We start from the raw sequence: 27,997 nt of genomic DNA, 5'->3' as shown, positions 1-27,997 counted from the left end.
AGGTCTGCTTGTTCTGCAAACAGGGCCTTGCCATCGAATAAAAGGTCCTGCAAGGAATTCTGTGCCTCGCTGGACAACCCAGACAGCAGGAGCCACGACGCTCTCCTCATGGACACCGTGGAGGCCATAGACCATGCAGCTGTATCCGCGGCTGCCTGAAGAGCTGCCCTAGCGGCAGCCATGCCCTCCTCAACCAGAGCCTTAAACTCCTGCTTATCACGCTCCTGGAGGGAGTCCGCAAATTTGGGCACTGAACCCCACAAATTGAAGTCATATCTGCCCAGCAGGGCTTGGTGGTTAGCCACCCTCAATTGGAAACTTGAGGACAAATAAATTTTTCTACTGAATAAATCTAGTCTCCTTGAGTCCTTATTCTTAGGAGTAGGAACGGATTGACCTTGATGCTCCCTAGAGTTAACCGCCTCGACCACTAGAGAGTTGGGGGTGGGGTAGGTATACAGATATTCATGCCCCTTGTCAGGCATGAAATATTTCCGTTCTGCCCTCTTAGAGATGGGGGGCAAGGAAGCCGGGGTTTGCCACAGGGCATTTGAGATCTTTGCCACCCCTTCATGGAGTGGGAGATCCACCCTGGCCGGTGCTGAAGCTAAGAGGACATTGAAGAGGGAGTCCAAGGGTTCCTCCCCCTCCTCACCTTGTAGGCTGAGGCTTGATGTCACCCTTTTCAACAGTTCCTGGTGGGCTTTCGTGTCCTCTTGTGGGACAGGAGGAGGAGGGGCCGTTATCGCCTCATCAGGGGAGAATGAAGAAGGGGGTGCAGTGCTCTGCGTCCCCGCCAGTGCTGCAGGTCCCATCACTTGGTCCCCCTTCTAAGTGTGGAACTAGGGAATGAGCGGGCCGCTGACCCTTTTCTGGGAGGCCGATGGTCTTTCCGAGGCTCCAGCCACCAAGTGAGCCACCACAGGGGGGCTGCGTCGGGGCCCACGGGACGGACCCATTGGTACCATGGTGTTGGCCAGGGAGCCCAGTGCCACTGCACCTGCTGTGGCAACGTCGGAGTGGACTGCCCCACCTGGCCCACTGACTGTGGACGACAGGAGGCCGGGCTGGCATACAAACTACTGCTATCCCAGGACGGGGATGAGTGATGGTGTTGGGAGTGGTGACGAACACGAGACCGTGATCCCGGCGTGCAGGAGCGGGAGTACTGTCTGTAGCAGCTGCTCCGCGAACAGCTCTAATAGGCGGATCCGTGACGGCGGGGTGCCAGTGATCAATGCCTGGGGCTGTGGGAGCAGCGCCCTCGGACAGGATGAAGAGCGAGAGCGGCATTGACATCCATACCACAAGGGGCCATGATAGCATCTCGGAGATAATGACCTCCGGTGCTATCTGTTCTGGTCTCAGCAGGGCATGCTCTCACTGCGTTCCCTTGAGGTGGAGCGGTGCCTGGAACCCCTGCTGCTCGGCACACAGCCAGACAACCTGGTGGGGGTCGACGGGGACCAGCGCGGGCTGCGTGCGGGATGGTCAATGTGCAGAGAACGGTATTGGTAACCTTCCTTCGACCGTGAGTGGTACCATCCAGGCAGTGACTGTGGGGGTCTGAGTGGGGGCTTGCCCCTGGACCGGGGATCCATTGACAGCGGTGCGACTGGTACCAGTGGAGACATAATGTCTCAGGCCGCCTGCAAGGCCTCCGGCATGGAGGGCACCCGAATGCGGCCACTGGCGTCCGGGTAAGTCGGCTCAGAGTGGGCTGGGCTACTCCGCTTGACTTGAGTCAGAGGCTGGAAGGCCAATGGGGGCCGACAGCTGCCCAACAGGGGACTAGTCTCTCTCTCAGCCTTGCTCCAGTGCCTTGGTGGAGAAGGTCTCTTCTTCACCTTTTTAGAGTGTCCTGTGGACGGGGAGTGGTGCCAACTGGTGGAGGGCATCGTTGGGTCGCCATGCACCCTGCATGCTTAATGCCGACATGGAGCGATGCAGCGGTGTGGGGGTCAGGGCCGATTCCATCAAAATGGCTCGGAGCCGTATGTCCCCACTCCTTCTTAGTCCAAAGTTCAAAGGATCTTCAAATTTTGCAGCGGTCGCAGAGGTGGGTTTCCCTCAGACAGCATAAACAGTCTGCGTGAGGAACACTCACAGGCATAGGCCGTTTGCAAGTGTTACACGACTTAAAGGCCAAAGCCCAGACCTGGGTGCACTTAACTATTCTAATTTTTTTTTTTTTTGGTAACTATAGGTACTAACTACGAACTAACAAATTACAAAGAGGGAAAGCTACAGTAGAGCTGGAGCAGAGCAGTACTGAAGCACCTTCACTGGTGGCAAGAAGGAACTGAGGGTGGGGGGAGCGCACAGCACCCCTTATACCACGCCAAAACGGCGCCACTCCAGGGGTCACTAGAGGCACTCCCTTACTTGAATATTTCCTTGATATTGCTTATTCATGGTAATTGTTATAGTTGCTTCAGGAATAATATGCAATTGTGAATGGGAGACGAGATGGTTCATGTGATCCCAAATGGACAGAGTTTTCTCTCATGGATTCTAAGGCCAGAAGAAATCATTGTGATCATCTAGCCTGACCTCCTATACAACACAGGCCAGAGTACTTCCTCGAAAAAATTCCAAGAACATATCTTGTAGAAAAACATCCAATCTTGATTTAAAAATTAATGGCAATGGAGAATCTACCATGAACATTGATGAATTTTTCCAATGGTGATGTGTCCACACTAAAGAGCTTCAGAACCTCTTAATATTGTATGTAGAATACTATAATAAAATTATTTCTTTTGCCCCTGTGTTTACAGTTTATATGACTTTTGTTTCAGGGTCATTTAAAACTCAATAAAATAAGAATCTATATCAATGAAACGTGCATGCCTTTTTAAAGCAAACAGCATGGCAGGTGCAAAAGGGGCCCAACTCCAGTGTTTACCCTGCCTCTCCTCCTTGCTCCAAGCACAAACCACTCCCAAGCACCTATCCTCAGCCAGGTAAGGCTGAAGGTGGAAAGACAACAATCTCTTAGGAGCAATCCCAGACCCTCAGAAGAATCCCAGATCCTCAGCAGCAGGAGCTACAGCAAGATGGCTTTTGTAGCTCCAAGATCCCAGTGACATCAGAGTCTTCCTAATGCTGCTGCACTCTCCCTGCCCACCATGCTGTTCAAACAGGATTACATCACTGTGAACTAGGAACCTTTTAATTTATTCCTGCAGCATCCACACAGGGGAGTTAAAGGGCAGCACTTTGATGTGCACTGCTATTCATGTTCCCATTCTCAAAACAGCAGGCAGAATAGGCATGCCCTTTGTCTTCCCCTATTATGTTATACATTTATTTAGATTATAAACTCTTCTGGGGAGGGACTGGTTTTTTTTGTCTGTAAGAAGTGTGGCATACATTGGGCTCTATAAAAATAAAACTACTAAAACCTTCTATTCTAAGGAAAATATAGATTTTTATGCAAGCATCTTAGTATTTTTATTGGTACTTCAAAACAAAAATCTCAATTACACTTATAATACATTACTTGTAAGAAAAACATCAGCTACTTTAAGACTACAATTTCCTCTAAGAATGCTGAAAATAAAATCTTTCCCTACAGATCAATTTTTTTTTGGCAAGCAATGATTTTCCTAATTTTTAAACAGAGCATAAATCATCATCTTTGTTCATCTTATTTTTTGTGCATCAGCATCATGACTATCAATTTCATTAGCACAACTGTGACACCAGGTAGTTAATTAACTGCTGTTCCAGAGCAATAAAAGGTAACTTGCATTCTTGTATGTTAGTACTACAAAAGTCTCTCTATAGATAACTGAAATCCAGAAGATCCATAGGACATTCCACCAATTTCACATCTCTAAAAGCTGGTTTGAGCACAAAGTTTAACTTAAAAGATTAATTTCCTTGTTTAGCCTTCCACAAATTACATTCCTTAGAAAGAAAAATTCATGCAACATTCCTGAGTATCTACTTTGCATACTTAATTTAAAATACTTGCGTATTTAATTCTTCATAATGTAAACAGAAATAAAGGAGGAATGCTGAATGGTTATTTACCATCCTTTAAATGAAAACTAGTTCGTAATTAGAGTGGCTGAGAAAAAAAATATTAAAAATGAGTTTTCAAAATATTTACATACAACCGTCATCTCATTCTCTTCATAACTATATATGCATTATGTTAATGATCTTTGTAGGATTCATAAAATTGAACAAACTATTTAAATTGAATAGCACGTTGCATGTGAACAGTTCAATAAACTTTACGAAGATTAATTTACGCTCACTACACATCTGTGAGGTAGGTAAGCACATCCACTTCATGTAAATATACCCATTTTATAGATGAGGAAACGGAGGCAAAGATTAAGCAACTTGTCTAAAGTTACACATGAAGTATGTGACAGTTAGGAACAGAACCCAAACCTATCAACTCTAGCCCTGTGCTTTAACCACTAAATCATGCTTTTCTACAGCATCACAGAACTGATCATAGAATTGTAACAAAAGCTAGAGACAGAAAAGACATCAATATACACCGCTGCCTCACTATATTGTCACCCGATGTAACACGAATTTGGATATAACGCGGTAAAGCAGTGCTCCAGAGGGGCGGGGCTGCGCACTCCGGTGGATCAAAGCAAGTTCAATACAACACAGATTCACCTATAACGCGGTAAGATTTTTTGGCTCCCAAGGACAATGTTATATTGAGGTAGAGGTGTATCTGTTATATCACCTAATAGATCTACCTGCCAGTGCAGAACTGCTCTCTAAAGCATATTTTCCAATCTACTATTATAAAATATAGTGAAGGGAAAAATCTTGCACTGTCAGGGAATTATCCAGATTATCTGACAGGTCATATCCATCTTTACAATAATGTTCAGCAAGATCAGAATTAAGTTCTATTTTTGAATAACATTTAAATTAATGTTTTTAAAAAACCATCATATAAAAATCTCAAAGTCTCTGTACTCAAATCTGAACAGACTGTCAAAATAGTTACAAGTCTTAATTTTTTAAAATATATATCTAACTCAGTACCTTTAAGAGATGACAATCTTAGATTACACTGCAGTTTTCCACTGAGCAAAGTAATATTTGGGAGAAGCAAAACAAGCTGGTAGTTACTCTTTATGCTTCTATTACATTTTACCCTACAAATGTATGTTACGTAATTATTAGTGTAAACTTATTACTACTGTAGCTCCCTTGGTTCTTGAAGTAAAGACACCCACACATTTCTGGCAGCATGTTCAAGAGTAAAAGTATTACTCTTGGTGTCCTAGCTAAATCACAACTGGACTATTGCTGTCCACCTAGGTAAAATTCCCTTGTAGTTTTAACTGTGATTGTTCAATTGTTGTCCTGAATAGTTGTGTTGTATTGCTGGGGGCTGTTTCATGGCTACTACCCTCTATATTAGAAGAATAATGTGTGATTGTGTGCACACACACAAATCTAATTAATGGGGTGATTTGGGATCTTTAGATGAAAGGTGCTAAATAAAATGTAAGTAATGATTTTAGTGCTGAGCAGCAAGACCTTACAATTGGCCTGTGTGAAAGGGAGAAAGATTAATCTATTCCTTATTGTCCTTTTTTCTCTCTCAACTAATGCTCATGAAAAGCACCATCTGACACCAAATTGACATCAAGAGACTAAATCCTCTATCTCTCCATCCATCCACAGAACAAGTAAAGTAGGAGCAGCAACAATGCAACCTTTCCCACTACCTCAATATACCTCAACTCTAATCTGAAAGAAGGTTTGAGAAGTTAGTTGAGTCTCCAGACCCATTTAAAGCCTGACCTTGATGCAGAACTGTCAGCAAAGGTACCAGTAGTGCCAAAGTGATATTGATTCTGGCATACATACAGTATCAGTTCACCAGGAATTGGTCTTGGAATCAGCACTTCATTTCACTGAGGCCAGTGAAAAATCATAACACGGCAACAGTTTTTAATCATTGTCAACGCAGACTAAACATGCATCAGTGACCTAGAAGTTCTAAAACTTATTGCCAATCCACTAAACCAATCATTTGCTCCCCACACCCAGTTTAGTCCTTTTCTTTATTTTTGCTGTCTGGGCAGCATAGTTTTTTATACAGTACACCATCAATAAGTGACAATGCTGTTTTAAAGTAAATTAACAAAAAACATTGAGAGGAACATACATAATCTTTCTTCTTGCATGGTATAAAATATTTCAAATTCAAGCATCCAAAATAAACCAAACAACATATTTTAATACAATAAAAGGGCTCCATTCACTATTATTTTACTAAAAAAATTAAAGACTTGATCCTGAAGCCCTTAAATTCTGCAAGTAGTTCCATGGAGTTTAGAGGAAATACTCATCTGAATAAGGGCTGCAAAACAATCTTTAACAATCATTCTGGGTTGGGAGAAGAAAAGGGATTGATAGAGATTTATCTGCTGGCTAGTCATCACTCTCTGTTCCACTATCTTCTGAGAATTCTTCCATTTCTTCTGTTATCAATGTAGAAGAATGATGTGCTTTTTGTGCACCTACAACAATGAAGGGGGAAAATGCAGTATATTATCACGTAAAATAAAAAAATAGGTTATAATATATTTTGATTATGTAGTATGAAAAAAATGTACTGTAGACTTTTAGTTAAAAAAACCCAAAAGCACACACTGGAGAAAAAATAAACCGATGAAAGAAAATAATGGCGTGCAGAACTGGTGCTCTGTTAGGGATGCTGCATTCAGGATTAGAAGCAATACTCATTTCTCCATACCAATTCAAAAGAGCCTGAACTTATTTGGTTTTGGGAGGTGGTGTGTAAATAACTATTTGGTCTAGATGCTTAACAGGAGAGAATATGTTATACATCAAAAGTGAAATGAATATCCATTAAACTTGTACTTCAGGAGACAGAACATAGAATGAAATTATTTGGCTGTGAAATAAGCTTAAAATAATGTTTTCCTAACCAGCTCTGTGAACTTTGAGCAATAAGATGAAAGAGGGATCAACTTTCTTATGGATTTAGATCACCTGTTGTTAATATCTTCTAAGTGAACATAATCTACTATTCAGCCCACAGTTGTATCAGAGACGCTCCAGTACAAACTACAATGGCTATACCCGCTCTTTTAGTGGTGAGTTAATTCTAGAAATTCATATTAACAAGCTTCTTCAACAGAAGAAAGCAGATGACAAATATCCAGGGTAAACTCAAACTGTTCTCTCTCTAACAGTGACAGATACGTACAGCTGTTTGCCTCCCAGGTATTAATACATACTCTGGGTTAATTAATAAGTAAATAAGTTTAGGCCTGTGCAAGGGCACACTCACCCCTTGTGAGCACCTCCTGTCGGCTGGGTGTGAACCTGCACTATCTCTCTGCCTGTTGTGCTCCATCGGCTATTGTCCTCATCAGGTGGGTCTTCAGTGGCTCGGCCCTCTGGCTAAGTCATACCAAGTCAACAATGGACGAACCCCTTCCTGGGTAACAAAGGTCCAACAAGGACTATCACTGTGCCCTTATTGGTATCTGTGGCCCTGGCTCTGGGCTCAGTTCTCAGACTGTTCTTGGCTTGCTTTAAGTCTCTCCATGTGCTGTTATAGAGCAGCACCCCCCAGGCTTTCTCCCTGGAGACTCTCTGCCTTTAGCAGTTCTCTGGTATCCCTTTAAGTCTTGCCCTTCACTTGGGCCTCTAACCTAGCCTCATCCCCAACAGCCAGTGGGGAGACCTGGATCCACGTACTACTTTGGGTCCCAACCCAGGGACCCTACAAATAGCATCCACATTCTGCTTCCTTTAATTGTTGCTGCTGCTGTTCCCTGGGCTGCTTCCAAAGTAGCCCCTCCTCTTCACCCTTACCTTAGGGCTGAAGCTCTCAATGCCTATTCTTCTTCACCAAATGCCAATGCCACCAGAACCTCTGGTTTTCCCTTGAGATCTAGCAACCAGAAAGGAGTACCCTTCCTTACTCCTCTGGTCCCAGCCAGGGACTGACCTACTCAGTCCCTGTAGCTCCTTTCAACTAAGCCTGTTGTGCTCTGATTGGCTGCTTCCCTGCAGCCTTTCTAGGCACGCCTGTAGGACCCATCTTCACTGCTCCTTCCTTGGGGTGTGGTAGGGCAACAAATCTTCTAGCAGAAGGCCTCATCACAAGGCACAACATTAGGGAAAGTCCTTTTCTTGATGAAAAACCTGAAACTTGCAGCTGAGAGCTTAAATTTCTTTGGTTTGTCTCACTAATGAAAAAGTCACACTAATGAAAAAGCAACTTTAAAAGTTAGAGAATACAATGGGAACAAATCCCTTAATACAAATTGTTTTGAGAGAGTGAGTTTATCATATCCCTCAGGGCTAGACTAAGACTCTGTTACAGAATTATTTTGTGTATCTTGGGTTGAGATGTTGAACTGAAATAAATGTTTCACCAGGAGATAGGATCCTACCTCAAGTGGAGTTCTACGGTTGGTTCTCTGCTCTGCCACAGACTCCCTGCTTAGCCTAGGCAAAGTCACTTCACCTCTGTGTGCCCTAGCTCACACTTGCAAAATGGGGTTACTCTGACCCTGCCTCCTAGGCTAAATCCATTCATGGCTGTGTGATGATGAAGGAAATGGAGATACCAAGCTGAGTAGATTCAGGCTGAATTTCTCCACAGCCTGAGAGTGAGAGCCAGCTCCGTACAGGCAGGATGGGAGAGAGGAGGGGGTTCAGGCCAGCTCTGCACCGGGGGGGGGGGTGGTGGTCAGGACTTCAGCCCTGCAGCAGCATCTGTCACTAGAGCGGCTGGAGCTCCAGAGCTGGGGGCTTCAGCCACACATCTCCTGCCAGGGTCCGGGGTGGCTCCTCCTCCCTGTGGCTCCTGCTGGGGGGAGGGCGGGTAATTCCCCTCCCACACACACACGGACCTCCTGCTGGGACTTTCCCTCCCCCGACCCCTGCACAGCCGGAGGAGTGGCTTCTCTCCCCTCTCCAGAATTTTTTTTTTTTTAACAAAACAAAGGGAGGACCCCCCGTGCCTTGACTCACCCTCCCCTGGCACTGTCCTGTCCCACAGGGTGCTCAGAACTACTCTGCAGTGCAGCCGCAGGCACAGGAAGGGAGGAACTGGACCTTTAAAGTTGAAATTGTTTAACAAAGCACTCCACATGCTCACTGCCACACACAGGGCAGGCATGCAGGGGACTCATACACACTGTAGTTGGACTGGAACCAAATACCAATCACCCAATTCAAGGTTTCTGATTGGCCGGGACCAGGGGCGGACCCAAGGCTGCGAGCCAATCAAAAAAACAAGAAGTTACAAGCTACCGTAAAAGCCCTGCAAACAAAACAACTAGCCAACATGCAATGCAGGAGCCTAAAACAAGCCCATTTTTTTCATTTTTTTAGTGAGTTTGGCAAGTCTGATTCACCTCTGTATTGGACTCAAAGGACACCTGGAGGCCAGAACCAGAGTCAATGGTACGGGATGTCTGCCCTCCCTACCCTGTACCAAGGGAGGGTCAGAAGCGCCTCTGCACTGGAGCCAGCACCATGCCAGTCCATGCTCCTCTTAGAGGAGGCAGAAGAGTCACCCTGAGACCTGGGGTATCCCCAATTGGTCTTATGTGACCTCTTCCTTGAGGTCAATGATGAATGATTCCTGTGCCCTTTCGGAGAGATCCCTGCCCTGGAATGAGAGGCAGGAGCACTTTCCAAACCAGAGGGCTATCTGCAGCCTGAGGAAGGCCTCAGTACTGGGCCAGACCTCATGGCCTGCTCAAGCAGGTGCTGCTTAAGGTGAAGGTCCTGCACCACTTGAGTCCACTTTTTGAACGATTTACAAATCGAACAATGCTAATTAAGAAGGCTTTGCCAAGGCACAAAAGCACCACATGTTGGGGTCACTATTGGGAATTGCCACTCTACACGAACGGCAATGCTTGAACCCCAGCGAGAGCATCACCAGGGAGCACTACCAGTACCACTATACTAAAGTTTTAATTAGTAATGCTAATTAAAACAACTATATACAACCACCCCCCCTGTGGATCCAGAGACAGAATAAGCCCACTGCTCTTCCTGCATGTTATAAGAGGCAACTAAAGGGGATGGAGAGGGATGGGCTCTGCCAGGCTAGAAATTTGCCAAAGACACACCATATGATAAGCAAGTCAATAATGTCTATACTAGATTGATCGCAGCCTGGGTTAATAATGACCGCGCCATCCATCTCCCACCAGGGCAGACGCGACAAGTATACTACTGGTGTAACTCCAACAAAGAGGATCTGTGGAAGAGACAACAACATCACCATAGCTGCATGGAATGGAAGGACATTGAGACAAAAAGAGAGGTTGAAAGAACTCACATACGAAATGAAAAATACACCTGGCACCTCATAGGAATCTCTGAGGTCAGATGAAAGAACTTTAGAGAGGTACTAATGGAAGAAGACCATGTACTCTATTACAGTAGAGAGGACAAACATGTCAATGGCGTAGGATTTCTTGTGCATAAAGATATCAAGTATTCAATATTAGGATGCCGCCCAGTGTCCAGCAGGTTTATTTCCATCCGTCTAACAGCAGTATCATTTAGTATCACAGTGGTACAAGACTATGCCCCTATAACAGACTATGACAATGAGCAAATTGAAGATTTTTACAATCAGCTCCAAGACATCATCAATAAGGTACACAAGAAAGATATCCTGATTGTACAAGGAATGCTAAAGTGGGTACTGACGCACAGGCAGATTGGCGAGATTAATGTGGCCCTTTCTGTAATGCGGTAACCAATGAGAGAGGATGGAGACTTTTGGAGTTTGCCAGCTATAACAATCTGGTTCTTGCAAACACATCAGGAGCACATAAAGCATCCAGATGATCAATATGGCACACACCTAATGGTCTACATCACAGCCAGATCGACTACACCATGGTGCAAAACCGATTTCATTCTGGGATTAACGGAGCTAAAACAAGGAACTTTCCCGGTGCCAATATTGGAAGTGATCACGACCTTGTGATGCTAAATTTTTGGCTGCGGCTAAGGAAAATCATCAGGCTCAAGTTCACCAGAACCAAATTTGTCCCATTATTTGCTCTAGAGGAAGACACAGAAACAATGACCAACAATTGCAATGCTGTAATGAATGAGGCAGCAGTGGACACGCTTGGGAAACACTGTAAAAAAACAAAACCAAAACCAGGGGTCACAAATGAAATACTACAAATGTGTGACATTAGAAGAGAACTTGAGAGAGACAAGAAAAGCACTGAGGGAGCTGATAAATACAGAGCAATTGGCAGAAAGATCAAGAAAGTAATGAAGGTGGCCAAGGCAATATGGATTGAAAAACAAAGCTCTAAAATTGAAGAATGTATCAATATTAAAAATAGCAAATGAGCCTTCCAGGTTGTAAAAGATCTGATGAAGGAAAGATGGACCAAAGTGAATGCAATTCAAAACAAAGAAGGGAACTGTCTTACAGAAGAAAGGGACATCATCAATAGGTGGACAAACTAATGTTCTGATCTATACAACCACCAGACAAATGGAGATGCTAGTGTCTTAGACAGCCCAGATTCAACAGAGGATGACGACTTTCTAATACTAAGTGAAGAAGTGGAAACAGCTGTGAAATCGCTCAAGAACGGAAAGGCTACAGGTATTGACAACATCCCAGCCGAACTGATGAAGTTTGGAGGAGAAATCGTAATAGATGTACTCACCAAGATCTGCAACAAGATCTGGCAGACTGGTGAGTGGCCCTCCACATGGACACAGTCACTAATCATCACTCTGCCAAAGAAAGGCAACCTGCAATTGTGTCAAAATTACTGGACCATAAGCTTAATTAGCCATCCCAGCAAAGTGATGTTGAACAGATTGAAGCCACAAGCAGAGAATATCATCGCTGAAGAACAGGCTGGCTTTCGTGCTGGAAGAAGTACCACAGAACAGATTTTCAACCTTTGTGTTCTATGTGAGAAGTACTTACAACACCAGCAGGACAGCTACCACGTCTTTGACTACTTCAAGAAGGCATTTGACAAAGTATGGCACGAAGCTCTCTGGGCAACCATGAAATAGTACAATGTTGGTCGTAAGCTTATTCTTACCATTAAACAGCTGTATGCCAAGGACAACAGTGCAGTTCTCGTCAATGGCACAATAGGAGAGTGGTTTCGCACCACTGTTGGAGTCCGGCAAGGCTGCCTTCTTTTGCCCATACTGTTCAACATCTACTTGGAGCGCATAATGACTGATGCCCTAGAAGATCACATATGCACGGTCAGCATTGGGGGGGCGAACAATTTCAAATCTTCGGTTCACTGATGACATTGATGGCCTGGCAGGCAGCAAAGATGAACTTGCCAACCTTGTGAAATGATTGGATAAAACCTTCACAAAATATGGCATGGAAATCAGTGCAGAGAAAGCCAAGCTGATGACAAACAAACATGATGGGTCCAGCTCACATATCACTGTCAGTGGACAAGAGCTGGAGACAGTGAAACAGTTCAAGTATTTGGGGGCAATCACTGATGAAAGATCCAAGGCAGAAATTTGGCAAGAACTGCGCAAACAGCAGCAAAGCTAAAACCAATTTGGAGGAATAAGAACATCTCCCTGGAATCCAAACTGAAACTGCTGCACACATTGGTCATCTCCATTTTTCTGTATACATGAGAGACATGGACCCTTATGGCAGAACTTGAACAGAAAATACAGGTAGAAGAGATGAGCTACTTCCGTAAAATCCTGGGCATCTCCTACTTCAACCATGTCACTAATGAAGAGGCCTGCAAGATCATCACCCAATGCGCTGGATCATATGAAGACCACCTGAAGATCACAAAGAAGCACAAGCTGAAATGGTATGGCCATGCAACAAGATCATCTGCCCTATCCAAGATCATCCTCCAAGGGACAGTACAGGGAAGAGAAGAAGAGGTAGACAGAAGAAGAGATGGATTGATAACATAAAAGAGTGGACAGGAATGGACTTCGTGGAAACTCAAGCACTGAAACACAATCGTCAGGGATGGAGATAATTGGTTGATTGCTCATCAGTGAGAGTGTCCCAATGACCAATGCAATTATGGGAGTGATGATACAACAAACTCATATGAGTTTGCCAGGTTGTGAGGCAACAACTGCACAGAGTTCCAACTCCAGTGGTAAGAATAAACTGAGGGAGGTCAGGGCAGCACTGCCTCATATAGCCAGCGGACGGGCTACATACCCCGTCCGCTGGCCCTCTGTGGGTACTACAAAGCAAAATCTCTGGCTCCAGTGCACACACACCTATACTCGGAAAACATGTCTGCATCTACTTGAAGATAAGGGTTAATGCGATGCTTGTCCCTTACTATCAATGATAAATTCTTGTAACCAGGCCAGATTGAAATCCAAAGATGTGCCAATAACGTAACTACCCACATTCTGCAATGTTTCATATAAAAGAATGTTGAAATAATAGGTTGTATTTTTTTTTAATTTTGGTGTCTCATAAGACACTTCTTACTAAAGACAATTTCCAATAAATCATGTCATAAGAGATTTACTGAAATGGTGGCCAACTGGTTTTTAGATTTTGGGTGCAAAGCAAAAGGGCATCTCTTCTCTGATTCAGAAGATATGAAGAAATCTCTGAACTCTAGTCAAGAAAGCCACTTCTGTGTTAAAAAAAGAAAAAAAAAGTATACAACTGAGAAAAAATACTTGTCCTTGGTTATACTTTTACCATTGTTAGAAACTGGGCTATAATCCTAGTTGTTATAGCAGAAAGAGTGGAGAAACTGTCAGAATTTACCTCTGTTTTTGTAGAAGCTACTGGTTTGGACATTACTCTGCTGGAACTTCAGTACAAATGCTTAACTGGAGAGCATTATTAATTATTTATGTGGTGCATATCAACCTCAATAATTAAGTCACTATCAGCCCACTGCAACTTTTTTAAGCTCCTAACATCAGAACATTCTTGTCACATATCTGAATTACTCCATCTTATTAACTGCAACCAACTGGTGCTCTATAAACTCCACAGAATAAATAGATTATGACAGTAGTTCAAGACCTGATCTAGAGGATCAAGTGGTGATCTAACAGGAGCTATGAAGTAATCGTCTAGAACTGAAGGAGCAGAGGGTCAGAGGTATTCTTTCTGGCTCTGACATCACATATAATTAAGAGTTGGCAACTAGAATTTACATAATTTTGTGGATAATGAGCTAGCTAGAATAGTATTTTGCTCACTTGTATGTGGCCCTGCAGTGTTATCAGGAGTAAGAACTATTTGTGACAGATGTGAGACCTTGGAAATGCAGAAACTTCAGGAGACTATTATACTGAGAAGAGACAGATGCAAAGGCATATGGAATATTCATATCCCTAAGTATTGTACATACCTTTGTGAGCTGGGGAATGTATTCTGGCTCTGTTGGGGAGGATTACAGAGCTTCCTCGAGGTACTAAATTCAGAGGGGCATAATTACTGCAAATCCCTGGACAGGTCACCTTCTCCAGAGAGTACCACCTCCCTGGGGGGAACTGCATATACTAGCTCAGACTAGGTTAAAGAGGCCAAGCAGACAAATAATTGGTTTTTGGTATAAATGGGGAGCTGAACTGACAAAAAATCTCATTTGATCCTCAAACTGACATGAAACTATAAGTAAGAGGGCAAAACTTACAGGAAGGGTTTGAAGAACTTTGTGAACCTACAGTGTCTCAATGCAGAAGATGAGACACACATGGTAAGCCTGACGTGTGTTGAATATTTAGTTTTTTATGATATGCTGCTCTGTAATGCTTTTGTCCTAAAATAAATATACTGTTAAGTAAAAGCTGTCTGGTCACTAGTAAATACTGTCATTATCCCTGGAGAGAGAGTGAACCATGAGGCTGGACTAAGGTCAAACCTATTGAGATATTCACAGTGAATTGCAGGAGAAAGAGGGACGAGAGTTCCTGCCCATAGAGAGATGAAGACTAGAGGCCTGATATCCAAAGAGGCACCCCTAAGACGACCATGGAAGGGGCAGAGTTAATCCAGGAACTGTGAAAGTAGTAAAAAATTATTTGATCCAGTAAACTGCAAGAGATGCAACTGATACATCACAGGGTCAGTTGTGTTGAATAAAAAGATGCCATTTCTAGAGTCACTTAGACCATGAATACAGATCCATGTAATTTCTGTCTTCTATGACAACAGAGTTGTTATAATAGGGCAGGGGTCGGCAACCTTTCAGAATTGGTGTGCCAAGTCTTCATTTATTCACTCTAATTTAAGGTTTTGCGTGCCGGTAATATATTTTAACGTTTTTAGAACGTCCGTTTCTATAAGTCTATAAAAGACAGTTACTCACCGTTGTAACTGTTGTTCTTCGAGATGTGTTGCTCCTATCCATTCCAGTTAGGTGTGCGCGCCGCGCGTGCACGGCTCTTCGGAACATTTTTACCCTAGCAACTCCGGCAGGACGGCTGGGCGCCCCCTGGAGTGGCGCCGCTATGGCGCTGGATATATACCCCAGCCGGCCCGTCCGCTCCTCAGTTCCTTCTTGCCGGCTACTCCGACAGTGGGCAAGGAGGGCAGGTCTGGAATGGATAGGAGCAACACATCTCGAAGAACAACAGTTACAACGGTGAGTAACCGTCTTTTCTTCTTCGAGTGATTGCTCCTATGCATTCCAGTTAGGTGATTCCCAAGCCTTACCTAGGGGGTGGGGTCGGAGTGAGACGTGGCAGAGTGCAAGACTGCTGAGCCGAAGGCTGCATCGTCTCTGGATTGCTGCACCAATGCGTAGTGGGAAACGAAGGTGTGGACAGAAGACCAGGTGGCCGCTCTGCAGATGTCCTGGATGGGAACATGGGCCAGGAAGGCAGACGATGAGGCTTGCACTCTCGTCGAGTGAGCGGTGAGGCGGCATGGTGGCACGCGAGCAAACTCGTAGCATGTCCGGATACATGCCGTCACCCAGGAGGAAATCCGCTGAGAGGAGACCGGCTCGCCTTTCATGCGATCAGCAACCGCTACAAACAGCTGTGGCGAATGCCGGAAGGGCTTCGTCCGCTCGATATAAAAAGCGAGGGCCTTGCGGACGTCCAGGGTGTGAAGCTGTTGCTCACGAGGTGAGGCGTGCGGCTTCGGGAAGAAGACCAGAAGGAAGATTTCCTGGTTGAGGTGGAAGGCCGACACCACCTTAGGGAGGAAGGCCGGGTGTGGTCGAAGCTGCACCTTGTCACCGTGGAAGACGGTGTATGGTGGACCAACCGTTAGGGCACAGAGCTCGGAAACTCGTCTTGCCGACGTAATTGCGACGAGGAAGGCCGTTTTCCAGGAGAGATAAAGTAGGGAACACGTGGCCAGGGGCTTGAAGGGCACTCCCATAAGCTTGGCCAGAACGAGGTTTAAATCCCAGGCCGGGGTAGGATGCCGTATCGGCGGGTACAAGCGATCCAGGCCCTTAAGGAAGCGGGAAACCATCTGGTTGGAGAAGATGGATCGACCTCCCATGGACGGACGAAAGGCGGACACGGCTGCCAGGTGTACCTTCAAGGAGGAGACCGCGAGTCCTTGTTCCTTAAGGTACCAGAGGTAGTCCAGGATTGTAGGGATAGGGACTAGGAAGGGGTTAAGGCCTCTGTGATCGCACCAGAGCGCGAAACGCTTCCATTTCGCAAGGTAGGTGGAGCGAGTGGAAGGCTTCCTGCTTTCAAGCAGGACTTGCTGTACCGCCGCTGAACAGTCCCTTTCCGCGTGGGTCAACCACGCAGGTACCAAGCTGCAAGATGGAGGGACTGTAGGTCCGGGTGGCGGAGTCTGCCGAAGTCCTGCGTGATGAGGTCCGGCCATAACGGAAGGGGAATGGGATCCCGAACGGAGAGCTCGAGCAGCAGGTGGCTGGACCCAGAGGTCGTGTGTGCAGGAGTCCCGTTCCGCCCTCCCCGCCCATCCGTCACCCTGACCACGGAGGGTTGGTTTCGTGACTGTGACCACCATGACTATGGGGTCGCGGTGCAGGCGGTACACCGACGCTAGCCAAGATTTAAATGGGCGAAGGCGCAGTCTCGCATACGTGGTCACGAACGTGCAGGACGCCATGTGGCCCGTTGTCGTGGGAAAGGCGTGCAGGTCCCAGATGATGGAGACCATCGTCTGGTGCTGAGGTCGAGGGAGGCAGGCCCTGGCCAAACTGGAGTCGAGGACCGCTCCGATGAACTCCACTCGTTGTGATGGAGTTAAAGTGGACTTCTCGGCATTGATGAGAAGGCCCAGGAACCGAAACAGGGACAGCATCTCAGCCATTTGATCTGCTACCAGCTGTTGGGATGGCCCGCGAACCAGCCAGTCGTCGAGATACGGGTAGACGTGTATGCGACGACGGCGGAGGGCGGCAGCAACCACTGCCATGCACTTGGTAAAGACCCTCGGCGCGGTGGACAGGCCGAAGGGTAGTACCGTAAACTGGTAGTGCGCGCTGTTGACCACGAAGCGCAGGTAGCGTCGATGGGGAGGGTAAATCGCGATATGGAAGTCCTTCATATCGAGGGCGGCAAACCAGTCTCCCGGATCCAAGGAGGGAATGATGGTCCCCAGGGTTACCATGCGAAACTTGAGCTTGAGCAGGTACCTGTTGAGCTCTCGGAGGTCTAGTATAGGCCGGAGACGACCTCTTGCCTTGGGGATGAGAAAATATCGGGAATAGAATCCCCTGCCCCACATGTCGTGCGGCACCTCCTCTATGGCACCCAAGCTCAGAGTCTCGACCTCTTGTAAGAGGAATTGCTCGTGAGAGGGGTCCCTGAAGAGGGACGGGGAAGGCGGGTGGGAGGGAGGGGGCGAAACAAACTGAAGGCGGTAACCATACTGGATAGTACGAAGCACCCAGTTGTCCGTTGTTATTTGGGACCACACCGGGAGGAAGTGGGAAAGGCGGTCGCAAAATAATGGGGAAGGATCCGGTAAAGGGTCTGATGGGCCGTCCTCGGGCGTCCCATCAAAACGCCTGCTTGGGCCCTTGCGGGGCCTTGGAAGGCGCCTGGGCCTGGTTGCGCCTGTTGCCCGATGGCCTACGGCAGTTCAGGCTGCCTCGACGACTATTATACGGCCGCGACCTGGCCTGAGTAAAGGGCCGGTAGGGCTGCTGCCGGAATGACCTCCACTGGATAGCCGGTGTGTGCATACCCAAGGTGCGAATGGCGATTCGACCATCTTTTAGGGTCTGAATTCTGGAGTCTGTTTTCTCCGAAAAGAGACCCTGAGTGTCGAAGGGGAGGTCCTGCAGGGTGTACTGCACCTCAGGCGGCAAGGTGGAGGACTGCAGCCAGGAGATGCGCCTCATGGTCACTCCTGAGGCCAGGGTTCTGGCTCCTGAGTCCGCCGAGTCCAGAGCGGCCTGGATGGAGGACCGGGAGGCTTTCCTGCCCTCCTCGAGGAGGGCCGAGAACTCCTGACGTGAGGCTGTTGGGATTAGCTCCGAGAATTTCGACAGGGACACCAAGATGTCAAAGGTGTAGCAAGCGAGGAGAGCCATCTGGTTGGCAATCCGGAGCTGGAGACCCCCTGCCGAACAGACCTTCCGGCCCAACAGATCCATGCACCTAGCGTCTTTAGACTTTGGCGCCGGGGCTGGCTGCCCATGTCTCTCTCGGTCATTGACGGACTGCACCACAAGGGAGTCCGGAGTGGGGTGGGTTTATAAGTACTCATAGCCGGTGGGAGGAACCGAGTACTTTCACTCAACTCCACGTGCGGTGGGAGAGACCACCTCCAGGTGCCTGCCAGATGATAGTGACATTCTTTTGGATAGTACGGATGAATGGGAGGGCCACCCGCAGCGGGGCCTCAGCTCCAATCACGTTGGTCACCAGGTCGTCATCCTCCGGGACTTCCGCCACGGGAAGGTCAATAGCCTTCGCCACCCGGCGAAGAAGGTCCTGGTGGGCCCGCAAGTCAATCGGAGGGGGGTCCGCCGTAGAAGCCCCCGCCACCGCTTCATCCAGCGAGGATGACGAGGACAGACCCTGGACCACCGCTTCTGGAGGTGGTTCTTCCATGGGGTGGGAGGCCGCCACGGACCCCGGATGCTCTGCGGGACCAGGTGGCGACGATGCCTCACCCGATGGTGATGGGGGAGGCCTGCTCACCGTGGCTTCCGTCACCCTGCGTTTGGCGCCCGCGGGTCGCGGGGGGAAGGGGAGCCCTTGGGGCTTGCGGTAGGCCCAGGGGACCCAAAAACCCCACTGCTGTGGACCGATGTCTTGGCCTTGGGGGTTGGCCCGGAGATCTCTCCCGCTGCCCGCCTGAGAGGCGACTGAGGGCTGACGAAACGGCCAAGGGGGGGCAGAGGCGCTGATAGATTGCGCCGTGGATGCCAGCAGTCTGTCCTTGGACGGTGCCGAGGATCGGTGCCGGTCGTCGCAGTACCGGGATGGAGAGCGGGACCATCGACCACTTCGGTGCCGGGAGCTACACCGCGATCTCGACCGAGGGTGTCGGGAGTGGCTTCGGGAGTCGCGGTGCCGGGAGCGGTACCGGGAGCCGGACCTCCTGCGGTACCGGTGGTCGGGTGTCCGGGACCGGGAGCGTTTCCGGGAGTGCGACCGGTACCTCGAAATTGAGCGGTACCGGGACTGCAACCGGCGCCGATACGGGGAGCGGTACCGCGATGGTGAACGGTCCCGGGACCTGGATCAGCGTGGCGGTGACGGTCTGCGGGACCGGGAGCGGGCCCGGGACCTGGAGCGCCGTCTATCTCGTCTGTCAGGGGAAGGTGGCCGCATCATTGCCGGCTTGCCCGCTGACTGAACAGCCCGCACCGGTGGTGCCGGGAGCCGGAGGCTCGGTGCCTCTGTGAGCTCGATGAGCTCTCTCGCCGTCGAGAAGGTCTTGGACGGGAGATGTAGCTCGACCGCGGTTGGCACCGGGGAGCAGGGCGGTACCGGACTCAACGGCTCTTGCGGCGCCGGAGTCAACGGTACCGTGGACGGCTTGTGCACCACCACAGCCGGTGCCGGAGGTGCCGGTGGTGGCTGGGCAAGTGGTCCCGGAGCATGAGGCTTAGAGGCCGTCTGCGCCGTCTTCCGTTTCCTCGCGGGAGAGAGGGAACGGTGCCGGGACGCCGGTGCCGGCTGCGGAGCTCGAGCAGTCTCGGTACCGGAGCGGCTTGGGGCCGCTGGTGCGCTGCGCGCCGAGGACGACTTTGGTGCCGCTGGGGTTGGCGCGGGAGGGCAAAGTGTTGACTCCATAAGGAGCTGCTTTAGGCGAGAGTCCCGCTCCTTCCTAGTTCGCAGCTTAAACACCGTGCAGATCGGACACTTATCTGGCCGATGGGTCTCCCCGAGGCAGCGCAGGCAGGAGTCGTGCGGGTCCCCGACCGGCATGTGCCGCTGGCAAGCCGCACAGGGCTTAAACCCCGGTGCCTTGGGCATGAGCCCGCACCGGTTGTGGAAGAAGAGGGATAAACCCCCCTAATTCCCTTACTACACTATATCTAACTAAACTATTCAACTAATTTAACTTCTTAACTAACTTAACCAACTATATACACGTAGCAAACAGAGAAACGCTAGGGCTGTGGAGGTAAAGGAGCACTCCACTGTTCCAACTGGCCGTCACGGGCGGTAAGAAGGAACTGAGGAGCGGACGGGCTGGCTGGGGTATATATCCAGCGCCATAGCGGCGCCACTCCAGGGGGCGCCCAGCCGGCCCGCCGGAGTTGCTAGGGTAAAAATGTTCCGAAGAGCCGTGCACGCACGGCGCGCACACCTAACTGGAATGCATAGGAGCAATCACTCAAAGAAGAATATATAATTAAACTATTGTTGTATATAAAGTAAATAAGGTTTTTTAAATGTTTAAGAAGCTTCATTTAAAATTAAATTAAAATGCAGAGCCCCCTGGACCGGTGGCCAGCACCTGGGCAGTGTGAGTGCCACTGAAAATCAGCTTGCATGCTGCCTTCGGCACGCATGCCAAAAGTTGCCTACCCCTGCAATAGGGTATTAGTCACACATGTACTTTGATACTGCAGTCTTGTTGGAAACCAGGAGTGGTGAGCATGTTGGACAGAGACCTCTGAGCTCCTTTGTCTCAAAGCATGTGTCTATGGAGAAGTAGTGTCATTACTGTACCTAAAAGTTTAACTGTGAAAAGTATGTGAAAGTCTGTAATATGTCACAATAATCTGACTTTCTTGCCTAAGAATTAACCTTAGAAAACAGTTCAAGTTGTTTTCAGTAAATGAATGTTATGAACTGATACAAGAAAACCAGACAGAAAAACTGAATTAATCCAAACAAAAATAGCTTTGTAACGGGGTGCACTCACCTCTCACGAGCACCCCCTTGGATGAGTGCATGTGCCTGCACACACACTCTCCGTGGTGTGTCTTCAACCCTCTAGCTGAGTCACACACAGTCTGTTTATGTGATAAAACCAAAGCAAAACCCTTTCCAGGGTACAAGTCCAACAGGGGTCTCTCTCAGTGCCCTCTGTAATGTCTTCCCCAAGATGTCCCTGCTCTGGGATAAAGCAGTGCCCCAGCACTCCCTTCCTGGCAACAAAGTCTTCGCCCTCTTAAGGCCTTTCTGGCCACAGCTCTTGCTACAGTTCAGTTCCCCTTCTGGAGTGCCTCAATGTCCAGGCCACTTCCCCCATGGGCTAATGGGGGGGAGGACGGGACCTGGGCCCTCCCACTACTCTGGGTTCCAGCCCAGGGACCCTATAGATAGCAGCTGTCTGCTGTATCCCTTTATCTAAGTCACACTGCTGCGCTAATTCCCCGAGCCATTTCCCCATGGCCCTGTGCTGTCTTCACCCTTACCTCAGGGCCTTGTCCTGATGGAGATCCAGCAACCAGCTCAGGGCTCTCCTCAGCTTCAGGCAACACTACCTCATCCAATGTCCTGCAGCTCCCTCAGCCAACTGTACACCCATCCACACTCTTCCAGCTCTATCAAGGAACTGGAACTTACTCTGACCTTGCAGCTCTTCCTAGACTAGGCCCTGATTGGCTGTGTCTCATACAGCCACTCTAGGCAGTTTGGAGGACCCTCTCCACTACCCTTTTCTAGGGTGGTGTGTGGCAGGGCCACAAGGCCTCCAGCAGGGGGCCTCAGAGGGTATAATATACCCCATCATAGGCTTACTGATATAAGTCAAGGACTAAAGCGCTATTATACTTAGTAAATAAGAAAATGTGGGAACAACGTTATCTATGCCAAGTCTGGCCTTACAGAAATGGATTTAATTGGTGCACAAAATGATGATGATAAAATATGCCACCCAACTTACACTCCTTTCAGGGGTTCTTAAAAAGAGATGGGGGGTGGGAGGGGAGACAGAATCTTTCTCACTCATCCCCTGACCTGCCAATGTTGCAACTCATCTCAAATTTCTCAACCTTAAATCAGAAGGAGCAGACCAGGCTAAGGAATAGTTCCTGAGAGGAAGGCCGGTTGGCTCTTCTTTAAGGAACTTTGTTTTCACCTCTGAGGGCTGGAAATCATAATATTGTCATGGCATCAAGTCCTCAGTAGGGATACATAATTGCTGCATCACAGATGCATGTTAGATTCTGTATTGTTTTTCCTTCCCTTGTTGTTCTGCTTTCTCCCTTCCCTCGTCTCCTATCCTAGTTTCATTCTCTCTCTGCTTTTCACTGAATCCTAAAATCAACTATTTATCCAAGTCTGCCTTGACTAAGGAGAAAGGATCCAGCCAGGTGACATCCCAGACCAGAACTCAAACCAGGGTCCTAGCAGCATCAACAAAAGCTGTATTTCACAGATCTTTTCTATCCTCTCTCTCATCCATCTTGTGTCTGCCTGTTTAAAACAAGGTAAGTAAATGTCCTTCACACATCAGGACTGAGTGTGAAATTAACCCTTTCCTCTTCAAAGAAATGAAAATAAGAGACTGATATTTTGACTCCAAAAGGAGAGAGACTTTTGGCAGGGAATAAGTTTGTTCTGCATAATTACAGTTTCAATATAAAAGCTTGTTTTAATTCCTTATTTTCTTGAGTTTAATCAATAAATGTTCAACTTGAATGAATGCTTTTCAGTATCTGCCAAGTAACCAAGTAAATCAAAGGTCTTTGAAAAAAACTTCAAACCTATCTATCACTGCTTAATGTTGGATAGTGAAAGAGTTTAACTCTTTAGGTCTTTGAGATCAATATCTATACAACAGTATCCTACTAGTCCAGATTGCTTGAGCAATATGAGCAGGAACAAATGAGTACTGAATGATCTTTTTAAAAGTTACTCTAAAAACATTATCTAAACGGCAATGTGCATGACCATAATTAACTACAGAAAGGCAACAACAACAAAAATCACTCTGCTAGCAAAAGGTTTTCTACAAACACTAACGTTTCTAGGAGTTAGAACTACCTATTCTCAGGTAAACAGCAGTATGTAAACTTAAATTAAATTACATTAATGACAATAGTTTGCTAACAAATGTATTTATGTTAAACACTAATATTTGTTAATATCTTACCAACAGGAAAGGGGCTTTTATCCTCAAAATCTTCCCAGTGTTCAAAATCAAAAGACACATTAGGATTCTGTTAACAGAAATACAACTGCTAACTATATATATTTCAATACATAATGTTAATAATTTAAGAACAATAAATACATATTTTAACTGATATTTGTAATTCACCTTATGCTTTAGTAGACGGCACCAAAATTCCTTCTTGTCTTTTGCAAGGATAATCACAGGTTCTTCATTCTTAATCACACAAACAGACTTTCCTTCAAGTATGTTTGCATGCAACTCCATGTCAGCCACATAAAATTTGTCTCCTGAAAAAGCACTGTATTTGTTTAAACAAAATTGTTAGCTTTTTTTGGTAAATGGAATGGACACTGGTAAGACATTTTATTTTGCTATGTATAACATTTTAAACCTACCTGAAAACAACCTTGTCTCCAAAAAAATCACATTTATAGTCACGTATATTTCTTAATTTTATCTTCAAGGTAACAATATCTTCCTTTTGAAACCATTTTATTTCTGGATAGAAACTAAAATTTTAAAAAGACTAGTTAAATTGAATGTATTTCAATTTAAAATATGAACACATACAAAAGTTCTAGGCATACTAACAATAATAGAATTCATGATCAATAGGAATATCACCCAGCATGATAAAAGAATAGAAAGAAAGGTTAACATACCACCCAGCAAGTAGAACTATTAAATATACCCTATCACTTTACTCAAAACCCCATTTCAAACCCTCTCCTCCAGAAAAAGATGGTTACTGTACTTATAGTAAAACTGATTCTTCAAGATGTTCTGTGCATGTGGATCCCACTCTGGGAGCACATGTGCACCCTTTGCACAGGAATCCAGAAAGTTTTATCTAGCAGTGTCCATTAGGGATCGTGTATGTGCCATGCATGCCCCCAGATTCCATCTCCCAAGGATAAAAAACGGTGGAATGACCCCACTCACTCCCCAGTCCCTTCTCTACCCAGAGCCCAGATGGGAAGACTCTTAGATGTGGGGATGGAGGATCATTTGTGGGATCCACATGCACAGAAAATCTTGAAGAAACACAATTAGTGTAAGGTAAATAACTGTGCTTTCTTCTGAGTCTCTGTGCATAAGGCTCCCACTCACAGCGATTAGCCACAATTTTATCTATCCAGAAGTGGAAGCTTGGAGATCATCCGAAAAAGGACTGAGAACCACCCTGCTAGGGGGGAGGGATAGCTCAGTGGTTTGAGCATTGGCCTGCTAAACCCAGGGTTGTGAGTTCAATCCTTGAGGGGGCCACTTAGGGATCTGGGGCAAAAATTGGTCCTGCTAGTGAAGGCAGGGGGCTGGACTCAATGACCTTTCAAGGTCCCTTCCAGTTCTAGGAGATTGGTATATATCTCCAATTATTATTTATTTAACCTGGGCAATTACTCTTCGTGCTACCATCTGTGACTAATGTTTCGCAAATGTATGGACCGAAGAACACACTGCTGCTTTACAGATTTCTATTACTGAAACTTAGCTGAAACATGCTGCTGAAGACAACAAGATTCAGGTTGTTTGCACTGGAAGATCTAGTTAATGTAGTCTCAGAACATAAATCCAGTCTCAGAACATAAATCAAAAGCTGAATGGGCAAGGAGAACGTGGTAAACTTACACTCTTAGTAGTTCAGGGTTGGGCATATTGGTGAAAGCAGAGAGGAGTAACTAGTACTACCACTGTATTGTACCTGCTGTATGAGTAAACTGAAGATTTCAATAATCAGGGTTGTCAAATCTTACATCTTTCAGGAGCACTAAGTTGACCTTAAAAAGTACAAGATCAGGCAGATAACACATTTTCTCACTACAAAAAGTTTGCATTAATACAAATTTAAATTCCAGTACCATTTACGATGATGCTGTGTAGATTCTTCTGCTTTCTTAAGTTCAGATATAGTATCTAAATTAAAAACAATATATTGTATTCAGCATATAGTATTAATTTACTCCACCAAAGTTATTTATATCATGTAAATTTCATCTTTGAAGTCTGTTCCAAGGTGAAGTAGAGAGAATTCAATGGTATCCAAGTTAGGATTATCAAAAAATTATTTTCTTTTAGATTGGTTACTACTACTTCAGGATGTTTTTAAATCAGCGTACACGCAAACTATGATGAATCATTAATTAAAAAGGAAACTATTACATTTTGCATTAAAAGGTACCAAAATCAGACCCAGCAGTATTGGACAAAAGGCTTCGAAAGAAGAAAAATGCACCATGCAGCCATAAAGGTATTAAAACAATCTAGAACAGTAAACAGCCCTGTACTGAACTTAACTCTTCAAAATTATAGGATTTAGTAATTTGAAAAGAGGTCACACATGGCTTATAAAACAGCACAGAACAAATTCACAATACTACTAATATAACCAGAAGAAAATGCACCCATTCTTTTAATAATAAAGACTACTTCAGCGTGGTTGCATTTTGGAAGCAGAACCAAGTACAGTAACACCTCGTTTAACGTTGTAGTTATGTTCCTGAAAAATGCGACTAAGTGAAACGATGTTAAGCGAATCCAATTTCCCTATAAGAATTAATGTAAATGGAGGAATTAGGTTCCAGGAAAAAAAAATTTCACCAGACAAAAAACGATATAGTATAGAGATATACACACAGTATATGTTTTAAACAAACAATTTAATACTATTCACAGCTATGATAATTGTGAAGGTTGGTTGAGGTAGTAAAGTTAGAGGATGGAAGAGGGAGGGATATTTCCCAGGGAATGCCTTGCTGCTAAATGATGAACTAGCACTCGGCTGAGCCCTCAAGGGTTAACACGTCGTTAATCTAGCCTCTCACACAAGGCAGCACAAACACAAGGGAGGGGAGACCGCATAGCGGACAGACACACACCTCTTGTGTGTGAGAGGGCGATAGAGACAGAGAGAGAGAGAGATGCACACTGCCCCTTTAAGTAAGCTGACCCACTCTTCAAAGCACATTGTCTTTTTAAGTGGATCAGGAAGTTGAGACAGCAGCTGCTGCCCCGAGCTCTCTCTGTCTCTCTCCGTCCGTGTCCCCTCCCTGCTCTATATGGAGAAGGGGTAAGTGGGGAGCAGGAGCAGGGGGACACCCTGACATTAGCCCCCCCTACCCTCCCTGCACAGCAAGCAGGAGTCTCTGGGAGCAGCTCCAAGGCAGAGGGCAGGAGCAGCACATGGCAGTGGGGGGAGGGACAGCTGAACTGCCTGGCAATTGATAGCCTGCTGGGTGGCTGCAGCACAGGGAATTTAGGGGACCGGGAGCTGATAGGGGGGCTGCCAGTCCATCCTGGTTACAAGCCCCCAGCAGCTAGCTGCAACAGGCTGCTCTTCCTGCAAGCAGTGGACAAAGCAGGCGGCTGATAAACGACGTTAGAAGGGAGCATTGCACAACTTTAAACAAGTATGTTCCCTAATTGATCAGCAACGAAACAACGTTAACCAGGACGACTTTAAGTGAGGAGCTACTGTAACTGGCTGCAGGAGAATATTCTGATCCCTGAAGTACATATCAGTTGAGACAACTTCCACACACAGGATAATTTCATCCTACTTTTCTAAATGAGAGAGAGTTGAAATTTTTCAAAGTACAGTTAGCACAATTTCTCCAACTACAGAGGATGGGAAGAATTTTCCTTAACAAAATAAACATGTACTTTTGCATGTCAATTTCTATCTCTAACTGATTCCATATTGTCCCCTTATTGCCAGGGTGAGCCACACTTGTGGGCCCTATTATTCAGAGAAAGGTAATCATCAGCTATACTTGGATAAATTTCCTATTATTCATTATATTAAGGTCCACACATCTGTTATGATGGGATTTCTACAACCGCACGCATCTGGAGTGAGAAGCGGCAGCATCCTTTTCACTGTGGATATCCAAATATTAGGAAAATAAATAGGATCATCTTCACCTTAGTAAGGCATTAATTTATAGCCCTAACCATAATCACAGTTAACTCAGCAATTAACTAAAAAAAATTAATCGTACTTATCACAATAGAATACCAATAGAAATTTATTAAGTATTTTTGGATGTTTTTCTACATTTTCAATTACAACACAGAATACAAAGTGCTCACTTTATATTATTTTTTATTACAAATATATGCACTGTAAAAATGATAAACAAAAATAGCATTTTTCAATTCACCTCATACAAGTATTGAAGTGCAATCTCTTTATTGTGAAAGTGTAACTTACAAATGCAGATTTTTTTTTTGGTTACATAACTGCACTCGAAAACAAAACAGTGTAAAACTTCAGAGCCTACAAGTCCACTCAGTCCTACTTCTTACTCTGCGAATCGCTAAGACAAACAAGTTTTCTTACCTTGACAGAAGATACTGTTGCCTGCTTCCTATTTACAATGTCACCTGAAAGTGAGAACCGGAGTTTGCATGGCACTTTTGTAGCCAGCGTTGCAAGGTATTTACATGCCAGATATGCTAAACATTCGTATGCCCCTTCATGCTTCG

The 27,997-nt window shown here is 46.1% G+C and overlaps 1 protein-coding gene across 11 annotated transcripts in view; it reads right to left on the bottom strand.

Annotated features, from left to right (window-relative positions):
* Positions 1-27,997, bottom strand: part of TDRD12 (tudor domain containing 12) — a 161,779-nt gene that overhangs the window by 12,333 nt on the left and 121,449 nt on the right. For 8 of the 11 annotated variants that reach the window (XM_039503492.1, XM_039503494.1, XM_039503497.1 and 5 more), the window contains 5 exons: positions 25,372-25,426; positions 23,908-24,021; positions 23,657-23,810; positions 23,489-23,555; positions 3,472-6,521 (listed from right to left, as the gene is read on the bottom strand). In XM_039503492.1, coding sequence (XP_039359426.1) covers positions 6,433-6,521; positions 23,489-23,555; positions 23,657-23,810; positions 23,908-24,021; positions 25,372-25,426 — 479 coding nt within the window. In that variant the 3' untranslated portion in view covers positions 3,472-6,432. Of the gene's footprint in view, positions 1-3,471; positions 6,522-23,488; positions 23,581-23,656; positions 23,811-23,907; positions 24,022-25,371; positions 25,427-27,997 lie in introns of those variants that run through there. The other 3 variants (XM_039503496.1, XM_039503498.1, XM_039503499.1) reach the window with 3 other exon arrangements.

This window comes from Mauremys reevesii, linkage group 16 (genome assembly GCF_016161935.1).
Source record: "Mauremys reevesii isolate NIE-2019 linkage group 16, ASM1616193v1, whole genome shotgun sequence".
NCBI classification, from domain to species: Eukaryota; Metazoa; Chordata; order Testudines; family Geoemydidae; genus Mauremys; species Mauremys reevesii.
This window is presented reverse-complemented; position numbering and strand designations above follow the sequence as displayed.